This window comes from Diabrotica virgifera, chromosome 6 (genome assembly GCF_917563875.1).
Source record: "Diabrotica virgifera virgifera chromosome 6, PGI_DIABVI_V3a".
Lineage (NCBI taxonomy): Eukaryota > Metazoa > Arthropoda > Insecta > Coleoptera > Chrysomelidae > Diabrotica > Diabrotica virgifera.
Window position 1 is genome coordinate 197,741,765 of NC_065448.1, and position 21,527 is coordinate 197,763,291.

At 32.5% G+C, this 21,527-nt stretch overlaps 1 protein-coding gene across 1 annotated transcript in view; it reads left to right on the plus strand.

Annotated features, from left to right (window-relative positions):
- The window catches only part of LOC126887122 (tyrosine aminotransferase-like), a 40,354-nt gene that overhangs the window by 9,529 nt on the left and 9,298 nt on the right, over positions 1 to 21,527 (plus strand). Inside the window, exons 2-3 of the mRNA XM_050654480.1 lie at positions 1,866 to 2,187; positions 15,167 to 15,464. Of these exons, the coding sequence (XP_050510437.1) occupies positions 1,866 to 2,187; positions 15,167 to 15,464 (620 nt within the window). The remainder of the gene's footprint in view (positions 1 to 1,865; positions 2,188 to 15,166; positions 15,465 to 21,527) is intronic.

Genomic DNA, 21,527 nt, shown 5'->3' on the forward strand with positions numbered 1-21,527 from the left:
GGGTGTATTGAGAATACAAATATACAAAGAACTACAGAAAGGTGTGAAGATCAATTTTTAATTACGAGGGTAGTTAGGGGGTTATTTTCACTGATTTTTTCGTAGAGAAAAGCAGGTACCGACTTTTTTTTGTTCATAAGTCGCTCTATTTTTATGTTAGAATTTTGTTTGTTATTATTATTTGAAAGGTTTATTGTATGCTTGAAAAAATATAATGTAAGCTTTCCTCGAAAAATGCAAAGTTTTACCGTTATTTGGCTTTGAATATGTCAAATTATGCATTTGACGAGAAAAGCTAACTTTTAACATGCCGTATCTCGGTTTGAATTGGTCTTAAATATATTATAGAAAAAGAATTTAGTTTATGTTACTAAAAGACACAATTTTGTTATTTGCAGTTTTTTTGATTAAATGCATATTTTTCGAGGTATTCTCAAAAAACCCTCTAAAAAAGTCGATTTTTCGACCAGTCGATCAGTAAAACTGTTACTTTCAAGCGCGAATAACTCGAAAAATATTAGTTTTACGAAGAAAATGTAAAAAACATTTTTTTCGTAGAATTACTTTTTACATCGATTGACATGGTTAAAATGTAATAAAAAATTCCCACCCCCGAGACGGGGTGGCAACCACCCCCAAGGTTTTAGCGTACAGCGGCATGATATAGAAAATGATCCTTGGAATATTAAATCCATGCTGGACGAAAAAATTGCGAGCCAAAATGCTTCATTTCCTCGACTAATCTGGAAATAATGATATTTATGTATATGTATAGTACCCCATAAGTACATACAGTACCTCTAGTGTACTTCTGTAAGATTATTTCATGAATAAAATTGTATTTACAAATAGTTTTAACTAATATTTTATTGATATCTTCGTCTGAATATTTGCTAAACCTGTTCATGGTGTTCACTTTGACAAGTTGTAAAACATCAATTGTGATAAATGTCACTGAATGTTTATTGACAAATGAGTATTAAGAGGAAACAGTAGCGATCAACAGGTAGCGAAAACGCGTTCCAAGATTGCGGCTGTAATTTTGAATATTTTTTCGAGATATTTGGCACACGTATTCGTAATATAATAAAGAATGGCGGTACAGAGCCCAACTTGAAAAATATATTAGTATGTGGAAATTACTCTGTAATTAAATACAATGTTAAAAGAACGAGCCTGTACCGCCATTAAGAAGAACAAAAAAATACACTTTCTTCAAATAAACTTTTTTATCCGATGCCTAGATTTTGTGTCATTTTGGAACTACTAATGAAATAAAAAATTTTAGTAGTTCCAAAATGACACAAAATCTAGGCATCGGATAAAAAGTTTATTTGAAGAAAGTGTATTTTTTTGTTCTTCTTAATGGCGGTACAGGCTCGTTTTTTTAATATTGTATTTTATTACAGAGTGATTTCCACATATTAATATATTTTTCAAATTGGGCTCTGTACCGCCATTCTTTATTATATTACGAATACGTATGCCAAATATCTCGAAAAAATATTTAAAATTACAGCCGCAATCTTGGAACGCGTTTTTGCTACCTGTTGATCGCTACTGTATCACCTTAAAAAATAATCTTTCGAATATCACACGATAGTAAGAATAAATAAGATAGTAATGTTCCAGTTTCTTTTTCAAACTTGTTGCCATTCGGCAATAGTCAGTCGAGCCCTGCGGGCACTCTTCTTTATTGTCAGGCAACAAGCGTTCGATAAATTGTCGCATTTGTTTCACTTTCTTGTGATATTAATGTTGAAAATGATTTCTCTATTGTTTATTTTAAAGTGAATTTTATTACAAAGAATTTATTGACGAACCCGTAGTACTCCCGCAGTAAATAATATCTATGTTAATTCCAGGAGATCCAACGGTCTACGGTAATCTTAAAGCTGCAGATGAAACTATCGATGCAGTAAAGGCTGTTGTGGAGGAAGGATTATTCAATGGATATGTACCAAGTACTGGGCATCAGGATGCTAAAGAAGCTGTGGCAGAATATCTTTCAAATGACGGTGTTGAAGTTAGTCCCAAAGACGTAATCTTATGCAGCGGTTGCTCGTCTTCGTTAGAGCATTGTATTACTGCCCTAGCCGATGGCTCAAAGAATCATAACATTCTAATTCCTCGGCCAGGATTCCCTATTTACAGAACCTTGGCTGAACATATCGGAGTTGAAGCAAGGTAAGTTGTTTCTGGTCACTTTTTATTACCGGTACTAACGTGAAGAGAAGAATATTGCAAAATATATATTACATTGTCCTTGATGTGGGTTTTGCGTGGACACAAAATGCATAAAACTTGTTGATGTTTTGTGTATTATAATAAAAATAGTATCGACACCATCGTACAAGGTAAAGTACCTACTGCTTCATTAGTCAATACCGGTTCTTTTCATTATTTATGGTGTTCCTGGTGTTTTACTGTATTAATTCAATCATTTGCAATTATTTTAATATCGATGTTGCATCTATTTTCCAGAAGCAAATTTAGATATGAAATTTAGAGTGTCAATGGAAAATCTTACTGCAACTGAGGTTATCAGTCAAGGAAATATAAAAAATACTACTTTTTCAATATGTTAATAGAAAACGTTTCGTGTAGTATTTCTGCACTTCCTCAGTTCTAACAATTGTGAAGTAGCATATAAATGTAAAGCAATGTTTACCTATATAGGCGATAAAAACTTACTGGTTAGAAAATACATTAAAAAATTAACCAAAATACAAAAAATGTCAGAAAAAACTGAAGTGCTATAATGCATCTAAAATTAAGTTTATACACTGCGAGGCATAAGTTAGGGATATAGAAAATTATGCTCATTTTCATAGTTGATTTTCTCGTGAACGAATTAACGGATTTCGCTAGTTTTTTTTTTATTATTTTAGATCTTTCTTTAGTGTTTACACAGTTGTGCAAAGGTTTACTCAAACTTATTTTTTGTACTTATACCGGGCGGAATACCTCTTTGATTCTGTATTATTGTGAGAAGGAGAGGAGAGAATTTTTGGAGTTTGTTTTTGTTGGAGAATTGGTGCTGGTGTGCTGCTAGATTGAAACTTGAGAACGGAGAGGGCTTTGATGGGTAGCCTAACATAGTCAACAAGGGAGAGCTGTTTTGGGTCAAGAGAAGACGTCAGAGTGAGTGAAGCAAAAGGTCAGTCAATTTATGTGAAAGATATTTTTATGTTCGGAAACTAAAATTTTGAGTAAAAGCATATGAATTAAGATCCCAATATTTCAAAACTTAAATAGGAAGTATAAGTAATTTTGCGAATACCTAAATTTGTTTGTTTAGCTTGTTTTATCAAAGTCATCGGGAACAAACCGATAAATTGTTATTTGAACTAGAATAAATTTAAGTGGTAAAAATTTCATTCGGACAGCTGTGTCAGCAGGTTTTAATTTGATCAATTTTTAGAGTATTGATTTTGATAATAAAAGACAATTCTGTATGCTTATTTTATATTTCTATTTAATTCCTTTTCCTAATATTTTTTCCCGATTAGAACCAACTAAGAGATACTGAAACCACGAGAGAAGATAAGTATAACATAAGATAATTTAGATATTTTTTTTGTATTATAAAAAGGCACCCTGAGATTTTTTTTAAAATTTTTTTTTGTATGATTTATGACAATTGGATAATTGATTAAATAATTAATTGGAGTAATCAAATAAAGACTAATTGATATAAAAGTAATAAAAAGTAGATCACAACAGTATAAAATCATTTTATTTGTTCTTTGAATGTTTCTTTAGAGGAATCGTTTTTGGAGTCCATAAGTGGAGCCCTATCCGTAAGGTTTATTCGTCTTTTAATTTTTTCGCTTGTTTTGCTGGTACTAGTCACTAGCGGAATCAAGGTATGTGAAGCTGTCAACATGTATCAAAGATATGACTTCTAAAGACTGTTTCCCGTTCCTAATTTGCGATATGATCCTTGGTAACCAACGTACATGGTTTTGTTTTCGTTGATGACTAGACCGAGCTGTTTTGCCATCGGCGCCGTTTCCAATGCTAGGAAATATTGCTTAACATCTCGCTTGCTACACCCTATTATCTATTGTAAATATACCGCCATCTCTAATTCGTATGTCTCGAACTGCCTTTTCTAAGGCAATACTAAATAGGAGGTAAGCCAGCATCTCCTTATCTAAGTCCATCCTTTATCCAGGGCTGCTTTATCCATTAGGCAATATAGGCAGTTGCCTAGGGCGGCACATTATCAGAGGGCGGCAAAATTACTGTACAAAAAATATTTGTATATAAAAATTATGGATCTAAATAGCTTCTGTCATTAAAGAGTATGAAGCTCTTTCAAATTACTTTACCGCAAGGAAGCCAAAAAATTGTACCCAAATAAAACATATAAAGAAATAAGAAAGAGAAATTCAATTTGATGAGGGGGCCGATGATGAAATAAACTTTTCATCTAGGGATGAGATGAAAATCCACACATTGTATGTTATAATCGACACTGATACGAGACCTGAATAGACGTCAGGGCCTCGATTTTTGACCCTTCGCTTCGTTATCGAACGTATTCGCTTCGTATACTAAACAGATACGAAACGAATACGTTCGATAACGAAGCGAAGGGTCAAAAATCGAGGCCCTGGAATCTTATCGACTTATTCATCAAGGTTTTCGTGTTATTAATAAATTTGCCAAAATTAAGCAATGAAGAAATATTAAAGAAGCTGAAAATCTGATACAAAATAAAGACGACCAAGATACATCATTCATACATGAAAGCATTCACTTAAAGGGTCATTTGGATACCACAATAAAATCACCAATTGACATATCTTAATATTTAAAGAAGAGTTAGTGCAGTCATTGAAGGTGGATATGAGCTATTACCTCCGATTTCGTCAGTGGCGTAGCTAGCCCCATGGGGGCCCCATATCAAAGTTAGTCGCGGGGTCCTTTTCCCCCGCGACAAAAGAAGCAAAAACGCTTGTATAGAATCGAATAGAAATATGCTTTATTGTTACTGAAAATTTTACAATTTTATGAACAAAGCTTACAAAAAGTCGGGAAAAAAATAAAAACAAATAAAGTTTACCGAAATTACATAAATCGTCAATATTAGTACAAAATAAAAGACAATGAAATAAAACAAAACACACAAAACACCCAAATATAGATAATAATAATAAACCTAATAAATTTTAATTAACCAAAGTCGAAAAAGAGATTTGAATTGTCGAGACTCATTGTTTGAAAATAGATTCAGCTTTTTCAATCCAAGGATGAATGGGCATTGCAAATGAGCTTAAACAAAGAAGCTCTGTTGCTATGGTATAACGGCAAGCGATAGGCAAATACACTTCTCCAAGAAATTAACGTACCTATGTACCACCTAAAAATTGTTCATTTTTGATATCTCGAATTTCCTGAACCCGTTGTATGATTTTGTAAATTACACTACATGTAAATCAAAATGTAAATTCGTACAGGTTGGAACAAATTTTTTATCAAAGTTTAGGTGAGTACAAAAGCTATTTTCAAGAAAGTATCCAAATCATATAAGGGGATCATTGTTTAAATAATGAAAAAGGGTCATTTTTGCACCATATTTACTTTTTTAACTGCTGAGGTAATTAACGTTTTAATGAAGGTGTTTAAAATATTTTTCTGCAAAGCTGAAGGGTAAGTCTTTCACCTAAGACTTACTAAATTCAATTTGACTCCCTATTTATTTAAATAATTGTATATAAAACTTTAAAAACAAATTTGCAAAAAAATAGTATTTGCGATTTAAATAATACGCACTATAAAATATTTTGTTTTATAGGAGAAGTTGCGCTATTTTCTAGTATTAAGCAAAAAAAAAATTGGTCGAAAAATATTTAATAATTTATGAGATAGATATTGAATTTGTTTATTAAATGTCACTATATTTTCAATTGCAAAACGCGGTTGTTGCCAAAAGAATTTAAACCTGCAAAAGATCTCATTATTTTTATTTTTATGTATATATTAATTAAACATTGGCATTTAAAAATTGTTCTAATTTGTTTATTACTTCTTTTTTAAATAACGTCGCTGGGGTTAAAAAATTCATTATCTCATAAATTGTTAAATATTTTTCGACCAATTTTTTTTGCTTTATACTGGTAACATGAGCTTCTCGTATAAAACAAAATATTTTATGGTGCATATTTTATTTGTGTTTTAAATTTTGAATATAGTTATTTAAATAAATAGGGGTCAAATTTAATTTAGTAAATCTTAAGTGAAAGCTTTATTTTTCAACTTTGTAGAAAAAAAATAGTATAGACCTTCATAAAAGCGTGAATTACTGCAGAGAAGTGAAAAAAGTAAATATTGTGCAAAAATGACCCCTTTTTAATTATTTAAACAGTGATCTCCTTGAAAATATCTTTTGTATTCACCTAAACTTTGATAAAAGACTGTCCACAATATGTCTGCAACGAATTCTGCAATTCTTTGGTCACGTGGATCGCAGAGGTGACGACAGTTTAATAGAAATTAATTTGTTTCTGGAAACGTTCCGGGAGAAGATCAAGAGGAAGATCACCAACAAGATGGCCGACCAAGTAAAGAATTCAGCTGGAAACTCATTCTGCGAAGCTCTTAGAGCGGTTGAAGATAGAGACCAATGGAGAAACATTGTTAGGAATATTGGGGGAAATCACGATCCCTCAGTATGGGGAAACGACAAGAGAGAGAGAGAAACTTTGATAAAAATTTAGTTCCAACCTGTATTTAGTACGGAATTACATTTTGATTTTTTATTTTATTAGGCTATTATAGCCAACATTCTGTTGTTTTATTCATTCGCCTTTGGTTCATTCATTCTTATTTTGGATAATAAAAAAGTTAGGTACTTTAACAACCAGCCGTATTTTTCGTCAATACAGAGTGTTTTTAAATAAGTATGGTAAACTCTAAGGGGTAATTCTGCATGAAAAAATAATGACAGTCTGCGTTTGCTTTATAAACCTGCTAGTGTGCAAATGCTTCGTCTCCGAGATAGGGTTATTAAAATTTTTCTTACAATCTGACGATTTATTTATTGTCCTAAAACTGGTTAAAATATGCAAGTAAAATTTGGTGTGTTTTAAGAGGTAGTTATTGTGCGTTTTTGATATACAGTTAGGAATTTAATACATATTCATCATTGGCGCGCATACGGTTAATATCACCCATGTGTGCACCAGTGGTTAACATGAAATTCTGTTAAAACCCACCAAATTTCATTTGCATATATCAACCAGTTTTAGAGTAATAAATAAATCGTCAGTTTGTAAGAAAAATGTCAACACCCCCTATCTCGGACATACGTTTATAAAGCAAACTGTCATTATTTTTTCATGCAGAATTAGCCCTTAAAGTTTGCCATACTTATTTAAAAACACCCTGTATTGATGAAAAATAAGGCTAGTTGTTAAAGTACTACCTAACTTTTTTAATATCCAACATAAGCGAATGAATCGAAAAACAGAATGTTAAGAACACATGAGGCTATAGTTGGGTTTTAATTTCAGTATTTTATAAATGCAAGAATATTCCACAGGGTCTGGTGAACTTTGAGAAAAAATTACTGTTTGACTGGTACACCCGGTATACAATGACAATTTACCTGTCTAGCAACAATATTATTACAACGATATTATTCAAAACTACGACTATAACATTTAAAAAAATCACTTAAATCGGAAAACAGGCTTAGGAAATATGAGACATAAAAAATGACCAATTTTTAAGGTGGTACGTTAATTTCTTGGAGAAATGTAGATATACATAAATACAATTATAGATAAACAACAGATTATACAAACATACATAATATATCCGAACAATACATACTGTTTCAAATATCTATTCAAAGATAAAGCGATTACAAAAATTGCAATTCGGCATTTTTCATTATACATTATACAGTAACTCACACACAGCCAACGGAATTGACAATGAGAGGTAGGTACCTTGAAAACAATAAAGCTCTGTTCTTATGGGGCAGAGAATAGATAATAGATAGATATGATTTATATAGGTATATATAAAGAATCCACTACACCAAAATGTTGATATCCAAACAACATACACTGTTTCAAAGCGTTTTAATAGTGAAATAATTGTAGAATATTTAGTTCAATCTTTGTAAATGGAATTTTTTTCGACATGCCGCGATGGGGCCCTTGAATGTCGGGGGCCCCGTATAATTGATACGGCTGATACGGCGGTAGCTACGCCCCTGGATTTCGTTGAACCTCCATCGATTTGCTGGAAAATTGGTGAGTGGTTAGAGGATATCTCAAGGAACAAAGGTGACGTGGTGTCAACTTGCGATTTTACCCCTTCTCGGGGCTGAAAATTATGTTATTAGGAATATCCCCAGAATTCGATAGACAAATTCTAAGCAAAATTTGTTACATAAAGTTAATAAAATAAACTTTTTGAGTTATTAAAGATCAAAGATTTTAATTTTTCGTGAGATTACCGTTTTTCATAAATAACTCAAAAACTATAAGATTTTACAAAAAAATTATTATTAGCAAAATTAAAGCTAATGGAAAACGAAATAAACTCCTTACTGGAAAAACCTTTTAATGTTAACTAAAAGTGAGTTATAGGTAATTGAATGTACATACTTATGTTTTTTTTGGCGAGTACCCAAATCTAAGTATACAAGCTTAAATAACGGGAAAATGATGCATTTCATAACATAACCTTATTAAACATTTATCAAAATACATAGAAATATCTATCAACTTAGCTTCCGAACAAATTGATAGCATTAAAATTTATGCACCAAATATTTTTCAAAATTTATCTTTTAAAAATTTTTCCAAAAAGGTTATTTTTTTTTTAATAACTCCGTTAATTTTTACGGTATCAGGTTTGCCTAAAAACCATTTGAAAGTTAATTTTAATATTAAATTAATGTTAATGTTAATTTTAAATAAAAGGTTAAACTGCACCGGTTACATGGTTCTCGCAGCAAAATTTAAGCTTGAAACATTTCTATCTCGGATATTTTTTACCCTTCATAAGTAGTAAAAAGGTAAATTATTTGATACAGAAAAAACTAAAATTTGGTTATGTTATACATATATCACTGTTTACGTATATTGAGTATTTTTAGAGTTGTTATCAAAAGAAAATGAAAATTACGGTAATTTTAAAAATTCTGATTTTTTTAAATTACATATTTGTTTCAAAAATATGCAACCGGTCAAAATTGTTGAAATCATTACTTATGCTAATATAAAGAAATTCTTCTAAGGATTACGTGGAAATGGTGTATGTTTTATTTTTCGCTTTTTCCCAAAAAGTTCTAAAGGGTTCTCTTATTTTCATCATAACTTGCTTAATTGTGATGCTATTAACTTCTACTGCAGCTCATTTGATAGGTACTCCGAAGTACTTTGACAAGTGCTTAGCAGGTATATTTTATAAAATGCATCGTTTTCCTGTTATTTAAGCTTGAATACTTAGATTTGAGTACTCATCGAAAAAATATACATTCAATTACTCACTTTAAATTAACATTAGTTTAGATTTTTAAGTGATGAGTGTATTCAGCTTTTTATTATCTTCAATTTTGGTAATATGTAATAACTTTTTTTCTAAAAGCTTGCAGTTTTCGAGTTATACGTGAAACACAGCTTTAAAACATGCATTTTTTACTAAAAAATAAAATGTTTGATCTTTAATAACTCAAAAAGTATTGATTTATATTATTAACTTTATATAACAAATTTTGCTTAGAATTTGTCTCTCTATCGATTTATGGTATTATTTTTTTCACCCCCACGTGACATCATGTCGCATTTGTTCCTTGAGGTATCCTCTAGTCTAACTACTCACCAATTTTCATGAAAATCGATGGAGGTTCAACGAAATCGGAGATGAAAACCTTCAGTGACTGCACTAAGTGGATTGAAAGATATTTTCCCGAATTTTGACATTGCTTTACACATTTATTTGTGCTTCCCAGTTGCCAACGTGTCCACTGAAAGGTCATTTTCGAAAATGTCAAGAATTAAAAATAATTTCCCATCAAGTATGACGCAAGAACGTGTTAACAATTTGTCGATTTCGTCAAGAACAAGAACAAAATTTTTTTTTGAAATGTCTTTTTTTGAAAAGAAGTCTCTGATGTGATCGAACTGGAATGACAATTTTTTCTATTGTAGGTATATAAACATCGTAGTTTAAATCCATTTTTAGTGTATTCTGATTTAAATAAAAATTTCTGCAATTTTTTTTTCGCAAAAATGGTACATGTTTGAAGGGCGGCTACTAGAGAATTGCCTAAGGCGTCAATTGACCTAAACGCGGCCCTGCCTTTATCTCAAAGGTTCTATAATTCTCTCCCTGTATTCTAACTCTGGCTGTCAAGTTCTGACATTGTCATTCTGGTTAATCGGATTAGTTTTTTTGGTACACCAAACTTACGCATTGATTGGTAATAGACGGAGAGCTAGAGCCGAAAAATCATCGTTATAAGTAATATAGAGTTTTTCCTGTGAAATGTGTCCATTGTATATTGACAATTATGACTCCTTTCAGGCTCACACCTCCGTGGATACAGGAAGTAGCAATAAGGGATGAAAGGGGAAAGTTAGTGCAGTCCTTAAAGGTTTTCACCGCCTATTTTGTTAAACTTCCATCGATTTGCATGAAAATTGGTGACTAGTTAGAGCATACCTCAAGAAATAAAACTGATTTGGTGCCAACTTGCACTTTTATCCTGGTGGTGAATACCACCCCTTCTCGCGGGTGAAAACAATTTTGTTAAAAATAACCCCACAAATCGATAGAGGGACAAATTTTAAGTAAAATTTGTTATATTATGTTATAACATATTAATTAATTGTATGTTAGTAAAATATTACCTTTATACTATTTCGATATTTAATTGAATTTTTTCTATCAATATAAACTGAATATGTCCAGAAACTGGGAGTGTCCAATAATGGGTACATTTTACATATTCGAATACACTTTTGCTAAATTTATAATATCGAAATAATATAAAAGTAAAATTTTAGTAACCTACAGTTAATCAATATGTTCTTTTTATCATCCGTAACTTCACGCATGTGCTCTTAAACAGACAAATCTTTGATATTTAATAACTCAAAAAGTATGTATTTATTTTAATAACATGATATTACTTATAATTTGTCCCTCTATCGATTTGTGGGGTTATTTTTAATAAAATAGTTTTCACCCCCGAGAAGGGGTGGTATCCACTCCCAGGGTAAAAGTGCAAGTTGGCACCAAATCATTTTTATTTTTTGAGGTATGGTCTAACTAGTCACCAATTTTCATGCAAATCGATGGAGGTTTAACAAAATAGGAGGTGAAAACCTTTAAAGACTACACTAACTTTCCCCTTTCATCCCTTATTGCTACTTCCTGTATCCACTGAGGTGTCAGCCTGAAAGGGGTCATAATTATCAATACAATAGACACATTTCACATGGCAAACTCCATATTACTTATGACGATGATTTTTCGGCTCTAGCTCTACTATGTTCTCTTGTCATTGTCGTATGCGGCCTTGAAGTCGACGAATAGGTGATGTGTTTCAATGTTAAATTCTAATGTTTTGTCGGAGATTTTATTGAATAAATCTGATCAGTTGTTTATTTTTCTGAAGTGAATCAATCAATCCAAAGACAATCAACGAACTACGTAATATATGGCACGCATTGTTTTGTGTTTGTACCATCATTTTTTTATTATTATTAATGCATCTCGTTGAATAAAGTTCAAAACCGTTATTCTTTCTTCTAGGTATCTATCTTTGAGTTTTGATAACCTATTTGTGAAAATAGATAAACTATTGCGAATTATTTAGAAATATTATGTTACGTCGAATAAAATATATAACAAAATATTATTACATTATTTTTAAAGTTAATGTATTACAACAAATAATTTAATACCTCTCAAATAAAAACAAGAACGAATGTTATTATCAATCATCCATCACCCAGTTTAGGAGAGATCTATTGTTGTAAAAATATAGGAATGAGCTCAAATGAACTGAGTGTGGAAACCAAATGGAAGATATACCTAGAACAGAGGCGGCTTTACCTGGTGTGCAGGGTGTGCGGTGCACACGGTCGCCGGGATGTTGGGGGCGCCGAGCACCAAAGAGCGGGTCATATACTTTGTTTCAACATAAAATATGCTTTAAAACGATTAATAAAAAATTACATTGGCACTTAAGCGCGGTTTATAGATTGTCACCCGCCCGGCTGTCCGTCCAACGGACGGGTGGCAATCTTTTGCTTGGTTTGAAGACATACCGACAATTGATTCCGAAATCGGTTATGGAACCTATAAAGGTCAAATTGCTTGGGACTTGCCGGGCATTTTTAAAGGCGTTTGTACACGTGTCGCGATGTATTACCTATTAAGGCGGGTATACATATGCGCTCTGCTCGGTGTGCGAGCCGCTCGCGCGCAGCATATTTGTTAGATTAGTACGTGTTTTCAAGTGGCACACAAACGGCTCGCACACGGCGCACCACGATCTAACTTCTGTCGGCTTTTCAACAAATGCTTTGATGGTTCGCAATACGTATTTGGACGGGTTTGCGAGTGGTTTGTTGGTTTTGGGGCGCCTGAGTTGAATATTTGTTAGTAATGGAGTGTTAGGAAGGAAATATCAAACTTATTGATGTTTACCGTGGAAAATGAAAATGAGATGATGACATTGAATATATTTAAACATGTGAAATTTAATAAAAAATTTTCTTCTTGATAAAAGGTATATTAGTTAAAAAGCCCTAAACTAATATACCTTTTATCAAGAAGAAAATTTTTTATTAAATTTCACTTGTAATTAATGGTATACAGCCAACTACAGGAAGTTTTTCCTTGTGGATATTTAAACATGTTAGCTTGCAACCCCCAACTTGCAACCAACTTGCAACCATCGTGCAACCAACTTGCAACCAACTTGCAACCAACTTGCAACCAACTTGCAACTCAACTTGCAACCAATCGGAATGAAACCAAACACTTCTCGATGAGAATAGGAGAAGCTACTTCCGACGTCGGCCGATATCGGATCTGATCTGATCGGAGAAAAACGGATCCAATGTAGGCACCCACATTTAATACTAATTATCTACAATTACTAAATGTTCGTAAGTTTCCTCTGAATCGCGGAAGGTTCGTCAAAATGAAAAATTTTAACGAACATTAACCGCGCCACGAACGCGCGGCGCTCACACGGCGCGGAGTTCGCAGCGCGGATATGTATCTCCGCCTTTAGATACTGCAATTACTAAGTTAGACGAACGCTTCGAAATTTTAAAGCAAAATAATGACACTTTTTTGTTCCTTCAAAAATTAACACACTGGAAGGATTTAGAGTTAGATACAAAAAGAGCATGTTGTTCCAACTTGGAAAATAAATTGTGTCATGTTGGCTCTTCAGACGTAGATAGGTTTGAGCTCTTTAATGAAATATACAGTAGAGCGTCGATAATCCGAACTAATTGGTACAGGGGTAGTTCGGATTATCGAACATATGTTCAAAATACATACAAAGCTCATAAACATAGTATATATTATGTACATATGTACATGTATTTTACGAGGAATAAAACACCTGCATAATAAACAAATATATTGTATGTATTTCTGCATAAACAAAACAAAAATTCGCGGTCATATTTTGCCCATATTGTTATATTAAATCCAAAAATTCGGTCCGCGATCATATTTTTTGATTTTATAATTTTTTTTTTTGCGTTCGGATTAGCGAACGTTCGGATTACAAGGGTTCGGATTATCGACGCTCTGCTGTAATTATTACCAATGTTTATTGATGATTCTACCATGGGCGCCCATATAAAATTTGTAGGATGACAATAAATATATAGTTTAAAGCACCCGAAAAGCCAGGGGGGCCACGCGCCCCTACCCATGTGTTTGGGCGCCTATGGATTCTACTACACCTTTGGATATTTTAAATTACTTGTATACAAATAAATTACTTTCAGTGTTCCTAAATTTGTTCACTGTTCTTAGAATTTACCTTACATTGGCAGTGACAGTAGCGCACAGTTAAAGATCATTTTCTAAATTAAAAATAATTAAAAATTATGTAAGGTCTACATTGTCGCAAAGTCGATTGACAAATTTATCACTAGTAAGTATTGAACATGAAATAAAAATTGAAGTAAGTGATATTATTCAAGATTTTGCAAATTCAAAAACATGAAAAGTATCTTTTTTATAATTGAAGACACAAGTGCATGAAGGGTCTAGGTGACATTTATAAGTTACTGAGAAAAATGAAGTTAAAGTTTTTATACTAGAACTTTATTACTATAAATAGACTAAATTTATAAGATAGGTAGTCCTAAAACTAATATATTTATTAACAATATTAAAAAAAACTTTAAAAAACATTTATTATATATTTTTTATGTATAAAAAGTGTACATAGCTCATTTACACTCTAGTAACTTATAAAATATTAATTTTAAAACGTGTTTGACTTGTTTGAAAGATTTCTAGGTTCTAACAAGTTACTTTTAACATAAAAAACATATCTATTTTGAAAATATTGTCACATAGACCCTTTATGTACTTGTGTCTTCAATTATATGTTGTAGTATGTGCATCCTGTAATCACTGAGTCTTCCTACTACTGCCCAAGTCATGCATTTCACCTCTCTTAATGTGATACCTAATTATTACCTAGCGACCCACGTACCACTTGGGAGTCATATGTTGCCCTAGGGCCTTATCCAAAATGTTTCACTAAATTTACTTATTCTATATCTGGAATCAATCCTTGCGTTATTCACTCCTTCTAATATGGCCCAGAGTTCTATGGAATCTAAAGCCGTATTCTAATCCACAAATGACACAAATGATCCTACACAAGAAAGGTTTGTCTCCTTTCTTGTGTAGTAAAAGTACCTGCGCATTTTGCCAACAGGCTGGAATAGCACCCTAAAAGAGTCACTTGTTCATTAAGATTTTAACTGCCTCCAAAATAGTTTGACCTCCAGCTGTAATCATCTTTATTATTTGGTCGTCTCCAGGAGATTTTCCATTTTTAATCTGTTTAAAGGCAGTAGGAGATAGTATATTGTTTATTGTTTATGTCAATAAATATTACAATTATTTTTAATTTTCCTTACAGATATTATAACCTCATACCAGAAAATAATTGGGAAGCTGATATTGACCACCTTGAATCCCAAATTGATAAGAATACAGCTGCGATCGTACTGAACAATCCATCCAATCCATGTGGATCCAGCTTTAGCAAAGAACATCTTCGAAATATTCTAGAAGTGGCTTACAATAACCGAATACCCGTGATCGCTGATGAAATTTATGAAAATTTAGTTTTTCCTGGTGAACAGTTCACATCCACAGCTTCTTTAAATTCAGGAGTACCTATATTAATTTGTGGTGGACTTGCAAAAAGATTTTTGGTAAGATATTTAATATATTGTATATAAAACATTCAACTGACCGTTGGATTAAATTTTATTTGGTATGAAAAAGATCAAAATTATTAAAAGCTTCGTAAATGTAATTCCCCTACAAACCTTTATAATTACCTTTAAATTTCGCTACATTCTCCTGCCAATGTACAAGAATAAAGGAAATCTGAACTTACTTTAAGTCCTCTTTGGAATGGATTAACTGTATTTCAAATAAATAGGAGTGCAATAAAAATAGCAAAGTTTTATATAAAGAGAATGTTAAATTTATCTAATTTTATTCACTTTTAATCTTATTCCCCTTTAAGGGTATAGGCGCAAAATGTCGCCGGTCAAAATTTTCAACGTGTTTTAAATGTATTCATTTTTTTCGAATCTCACCAGGGTCTTAAATTTTTCGTTTATTATAAATTAATAAATGAAAATAGTTTCTGTCCTTGTGGGATCGGTATTCACCGGAGGGACCGCAGACGTTCGGATACAATTAGCGTCTCTTTGCAAAGACAATGACGTCGACTTTGCAAAGTAACAAGACACTTACTCAACACACACACTACACATTACTCCCCTGAGTTAGTGATAAGTTATAGTCTAAAAAACAATTATGAAATTGACTGGCCAGTTGGTTGTGAAAACCAGTGCCAATAAAACACAAAACACACACACATTTTTTTCGAATCCTGAGAAAACTAATAATAGTCCATTCTTTCACGGTTTTTGCTCTAAATTTTAAAGAACCGCTTGGATTGACATGAAATTTGTCATACGCATAGCTTACATGTCAAAGAAAAAAAGTGATATTGTGCAGATGTGTGCTTTTCCCCTGGGGTGACTTTCACCCCCTGTGGGGGGTGAAAAAATATATGTCCAAAATAAGTCCGGAAATGGATAAACTGACTAATTTTAAGTAATTTTTGTACCATAGAGCTTTTTCGCCAAGTCAACACTTTTCGAGTTATTTGCGAGTGAATATGTTCATTTTTCAACAAAATAACTACATTTTTAGACGGTTTTTCGGAAATAACTCAAAAAGTAAGTATGTTATCGAAAAAAACGTTCTTAGCAAAAATATAGCATGTAAAAAAGTAAAAAACATGGTGTACGCGTTAGGTCTCTGGACTTCGTAAAACCAGAGTTATAGCCAATGAAAAATAGATTCATATTCACCAAATTTCAAATAGAATATTTCGAAGTGAAATATCCAAAAAATTAAGCAATTTTTGGGGAAAACCCATTATAAATTTTTTTTGAAGTGTTTAAAAGAAGCTTTATTTTTGTTTTTATAAAAAGTTTCTAGCATTAAATTTAAGCAAGTTACGCTCAAAATAAAGTTGGTCCCTTTTGTTTTGACAAAAAAAAAATCGGGAAGACCCCCTAATTAGCAACTTAAATGAAATTAATCGTTACCGCTCCACAAATTATTTTACTTATGTTGTGTTTATATGATCTGTAAGTTTCATCGATTCAAAGTGCTTATTTTTAAAAAAATTTGGTTTTAAAGTAAAATTTTCAAAAATTTTAATTTTGAAAAATATGCTTTTTTTCAAAATAACTTAAAAATTGTTAGAGATATCAAAAATCTCGAAAAACAAAAAAAGTCAGCATTGCTTTTCTGAATATTACTTATGTATTTTTTGTTTTTTTGTTAGACAAAAATTGATTAAGATTTGTTGTTTCTAAATTGGCATACATTCGTGATCAGTGACTCGTTCAACCCCTTTTAACTACAGCCCTTTCAAAAATAAGGACTTTAAACCGATGAAACTTACAGATCTTATAAACCATACATACACGAGTCAAGAAACTTGTGAAGTCGTAACGATTAAGTTCATTTGAGATACTAATTAGGAGGTGATTTTCCCGATTTTATGAAGCTTTTTTAAACACTTTAATTAAGTTGTAATGAGTTTTCCCCGAAATGTGTTTCATTTTTGGTTATTTCACGTTAAAGTATTCCATTTGGAATTTGACGAATATGAACCAATTTTTAATTAGCTATAACTCTGCTTCTACTAGGTACAGAGACGTGATATTTACACCATTTTTTTTAAATTTTTACAGGCTATATTTTTGCTACAAATGTTTTTTCGACAAAGTACTTATTATATGAGTTATTTGCGAAAAACCGTCTAAAAGCGTGGTTATTTTGTTGAAAAAATGAACATATTCACTGGCAAATAACTCGAAAAGTATTGACTTAGTGAAAAAAATCTATAGAACAAAAGTTATTTAAAATTAGTCAGTTTATCCATTTCCTGACTTACTTTATCCGAATATTTTTTCGCCCCCAAGAGTGGGTGAAAACCACCCCCGGGGGCAAAAGCACATATCGGCACAATATCACTTTTTTTCTTTCACTTGTTAGCTATGTGTATGCCAAATTTCATGTCAATCCAAGCGGTTCTTTAAAATTTAGAGGTTTTGCAATATTTTACCGTTAAAGAACGTACTAAAGTATTTTTGAAAAATTTAAACGCAGAATGAAAGATTAGGTTATTCCTGAAAATTAGGAAATTATTAGGAAATTCCTGAAAACTTCTATAGTGTTTATTTTAATAAGTTACAGAAGTGAAAAAAAAAAAGAAATTTTAGTGTGACCTTTAATATTAAATATCTCATTCAAAAGAAGCTTTTTGGTTATTCTAAGGGACTTTCTGCCCTCGGTAATAATGCAATCTTTTATTCTGCGTTTAAATTTTTCAAAAATATTTATTAGTTTTCTCAGGATTCGAAAAAAATGAATACATTTAAAACACATTAAACATTTTGACAGGCGACATTTTGCGCCTATGCCCTTAATCATGATTAAACTTAGAGACTGTACAAAGAAAATGTCAATAGCATCAAATAATAATATACGTTTTGCCTAAATTAAATATCACGTAACGTAAATCTAGGTGGAAACTAGGTGAACAATGTGGAAAGTAGCTGTTTGTAAATAGCATAAATATAACTCAGATACTTACTCAGACTCAAAATGAAAGAAGGCCACAATTAGTTTATATATTAACTGTTAATCGGATTAGGGTCGACTAGGTACTATACTAAATTAACAATCAAGATGCAGTTGAAATAAACAAACCAAGACAAGTTAAATGCTACTAGGAGCACTCCCGAATCATAATTTACAGTGCATGTAGTATGTATATATGTTACAGTTCAAGTTGATTATCCAGTTGGAGTTGACTCCAACTAGTTGGAGTCAACTCTAACGGCTGGTTTCAGTAAAAGTTGATTATAAAATATAAAATGAAGATTTATATTCAACATTTACTAGTAAAAGTAGACTCCAACTAGGAAAAGTATACTCTTTCCAATGCCATTTAGTAAAAGTTGATTCTGATTCACACAAACAGCTGATTCTAGAAATTAAATGTTACTGAATATGTTCAAATTAGTCTAGGCTGTATGGTCGCCCCCGTTAGGTAAATTACTCCGATTCGAATTTTTTGCACAAACTTACTCAAAAAGAGATCCTTATAACAAATCTACTGGGTGCCGGGCAGTACCTTGATCGATAAATTGTTTAAACAATTTTTTTTAGACAAATTCACAAAAATAATATTTTCACTTCGAATAATTTTTTTTAGATCATTTGGGTTATTCTGAGCAAAAAAGGTATTTTGTGATTTTTCTCTAAAATTGATTGTTGTCGACTTATACGCGATTTAAAATTTGAAAAATGCGATAATAGCCATTTTCAAGGCTTAATAACTCGGTTAAAATCCATTATTATGAAAGTCAGAAAGTGACCAAATCAAAGTTTATAGCCCCCTCTACAAGATCCAGCAGACATTTTTGTCACTATTTTATTACTAAGCTTTATTTTTAATTATTAACAATGAGCGCTAAGTGCGTATTGGCGGCCGTCAATGGTGAGTGCTAAAGAGATGCACCATTCCGGCCGTCCAATGGTGAATCTCACTCGCACTCACATTGACGGCCGCCTCAATACACGCTTAGCGCTCATTGTTGATAATTAAAAATAATATCTTATTAATGAAATAATGACAAAAATTTCTTCAGGATCTTATAGAGGTAGCTTAAATCTTTGATTTTTTTAGTTTCTGACTTTCATAATATATAATATCGTATGGCATTTTGCCTTTCGGACAGTTCCGGCACCAATTACATCTTTAACACTGTTTCAAGCAAGTAGTGTCGATGTACACTAGCCCAGGGGGACCGACGGCTTAACGTGCTCTCCGAGGCACGGTGAGAAGGCTCGTGTCATTATTGGAAATGAAAACGGTTTGTCTTTGGCAGGGCTCGAACCCACGTACACTGGCGTATGAGGCCAGCAATTATGCTGTTACTCCACGGCCGCTCGCTCGACTTTCACAATAATTATCTTTAACCGAGTTATTAAACCTTAAAAATGGTTATTTTGGCGTTTTTCAAAATTTAAGTCGCTAATAACTCGACAACAGTCAATTTTAGAGAAAAAAGGCACAAAGGATCTAAAAAAATTTGTACGAAGTGAAAACATTATTTTTGCGAATTTGTTTAAAATCATTGTTTGTCGCCAAACGTCACTAAAATCATCCATTATTGTACTCATTTGCCCTCATTTTCGGCAGTAAAGTAACACTTTGTTGTATTGAAAGAAGAATGTTACTTTACCTGCCGCGATTATTAATCAAATTAACCGAGATTGAATGTAAGTGGTCAATGGCAGCAATCGATTATTTATTTGAGTGAAATTAAAATTTAGTTACTTTAATTATTAAAAATATTGTACAAAATTTATCTTATTATTAATAAAATTTATGTCAAAAAGTAAAATTCTGTAGAGTTTCGCAATTATATTCATACAAAATAAATCAAAACTTTACAGATTTAGTAATTAGGTAGGTATACAATATGCAAAAGTCATCTGTCATTACTATCATTACTGTCATACGAATTTTAACGACCCCCCTAGAAGATACTGAAGAAATTTTTGTTAATATTTTATTACTAAGCGGTTATTTTTAATTATTAACAATGAGCGCTAGGAGCGTATTGACGCAGCTATCAATGTGAGTGCGAGTGAGATGCACCATTGCACCATTTTGACATTTAAAAATTCAAACTTCTGTCAAACCACAAAACTGTCAAAACTTTTTTTGTAATTTATTGCTCACATGTCATCACCATGACAAGGCGAAAGTTCTTCTTCTTGTGGTGCTTTCTCCTTTAGTGGAGGTTAGCGACTACACTGGCAAATCTGTCTCTGTCCAATGCGGCTCTAAACAAAGATGTTGAATCAGGGCCGTTCCAGTCTCTGATATTTCTAAGCCATGAAATCTGGCACCTACCGGGACCCCGTTTTCCTTCAATCTTACCCTGGATGATCAGTTGCGTGAGGCGGTACTTTTTTTTTCCTCATTATGTGTCCCAGGTAGCTAACTTTTCTGACTTTAATAATTTTTAGCATTTCCCTATCTTTACTTATTCTCCTCAGAACATATTCGTTGGTGGTGTGGGTTGTCCAAAGTATTTTCAAGTCTCTTCTATAAAGCAAGAGTTCAAAGGCGTCCAACTTGTTCATCAGTGTTGTGTTGTGTCCAGGCCTCCGTTCCATACAAAAGTCTTGACCACATAACAATGCAGAAAACGACATCTAAGGCTGATATTATCATTTTGATAAACCCCTGTCGGGCTACCTCTATTCTCGCTCTTGACTTCTTGTTTATAATCAAGTTGATTGTTGAACCAGCAACCAAGATATTTGTACTGGCTTACGTATTCAAGCTGTTGGTGTTTCACATATTTATTGGAAGAGGTAAATTTTTGTTCCTTGATATTCTTATAACTCTCAGTAACCCTATCCAACAGTATCTGCAGACTATGGTCCGAATCAGTCATTAATACTGTGTCATCTGCATAACGGATGTTATTTACACTCTGCCCGTTTATCTTGATTCCTTCTGAAGAGTGCGATAAAGAGTTCGCAAATATTACCCCAGAGTAGACGTTAAAAGTATGGGTGATAGCACACAACCCTGTCTAACACGTCGTTGTATTTCAATTGGCCTTGACGTATTACCATTGGTCTTTATGATGGCT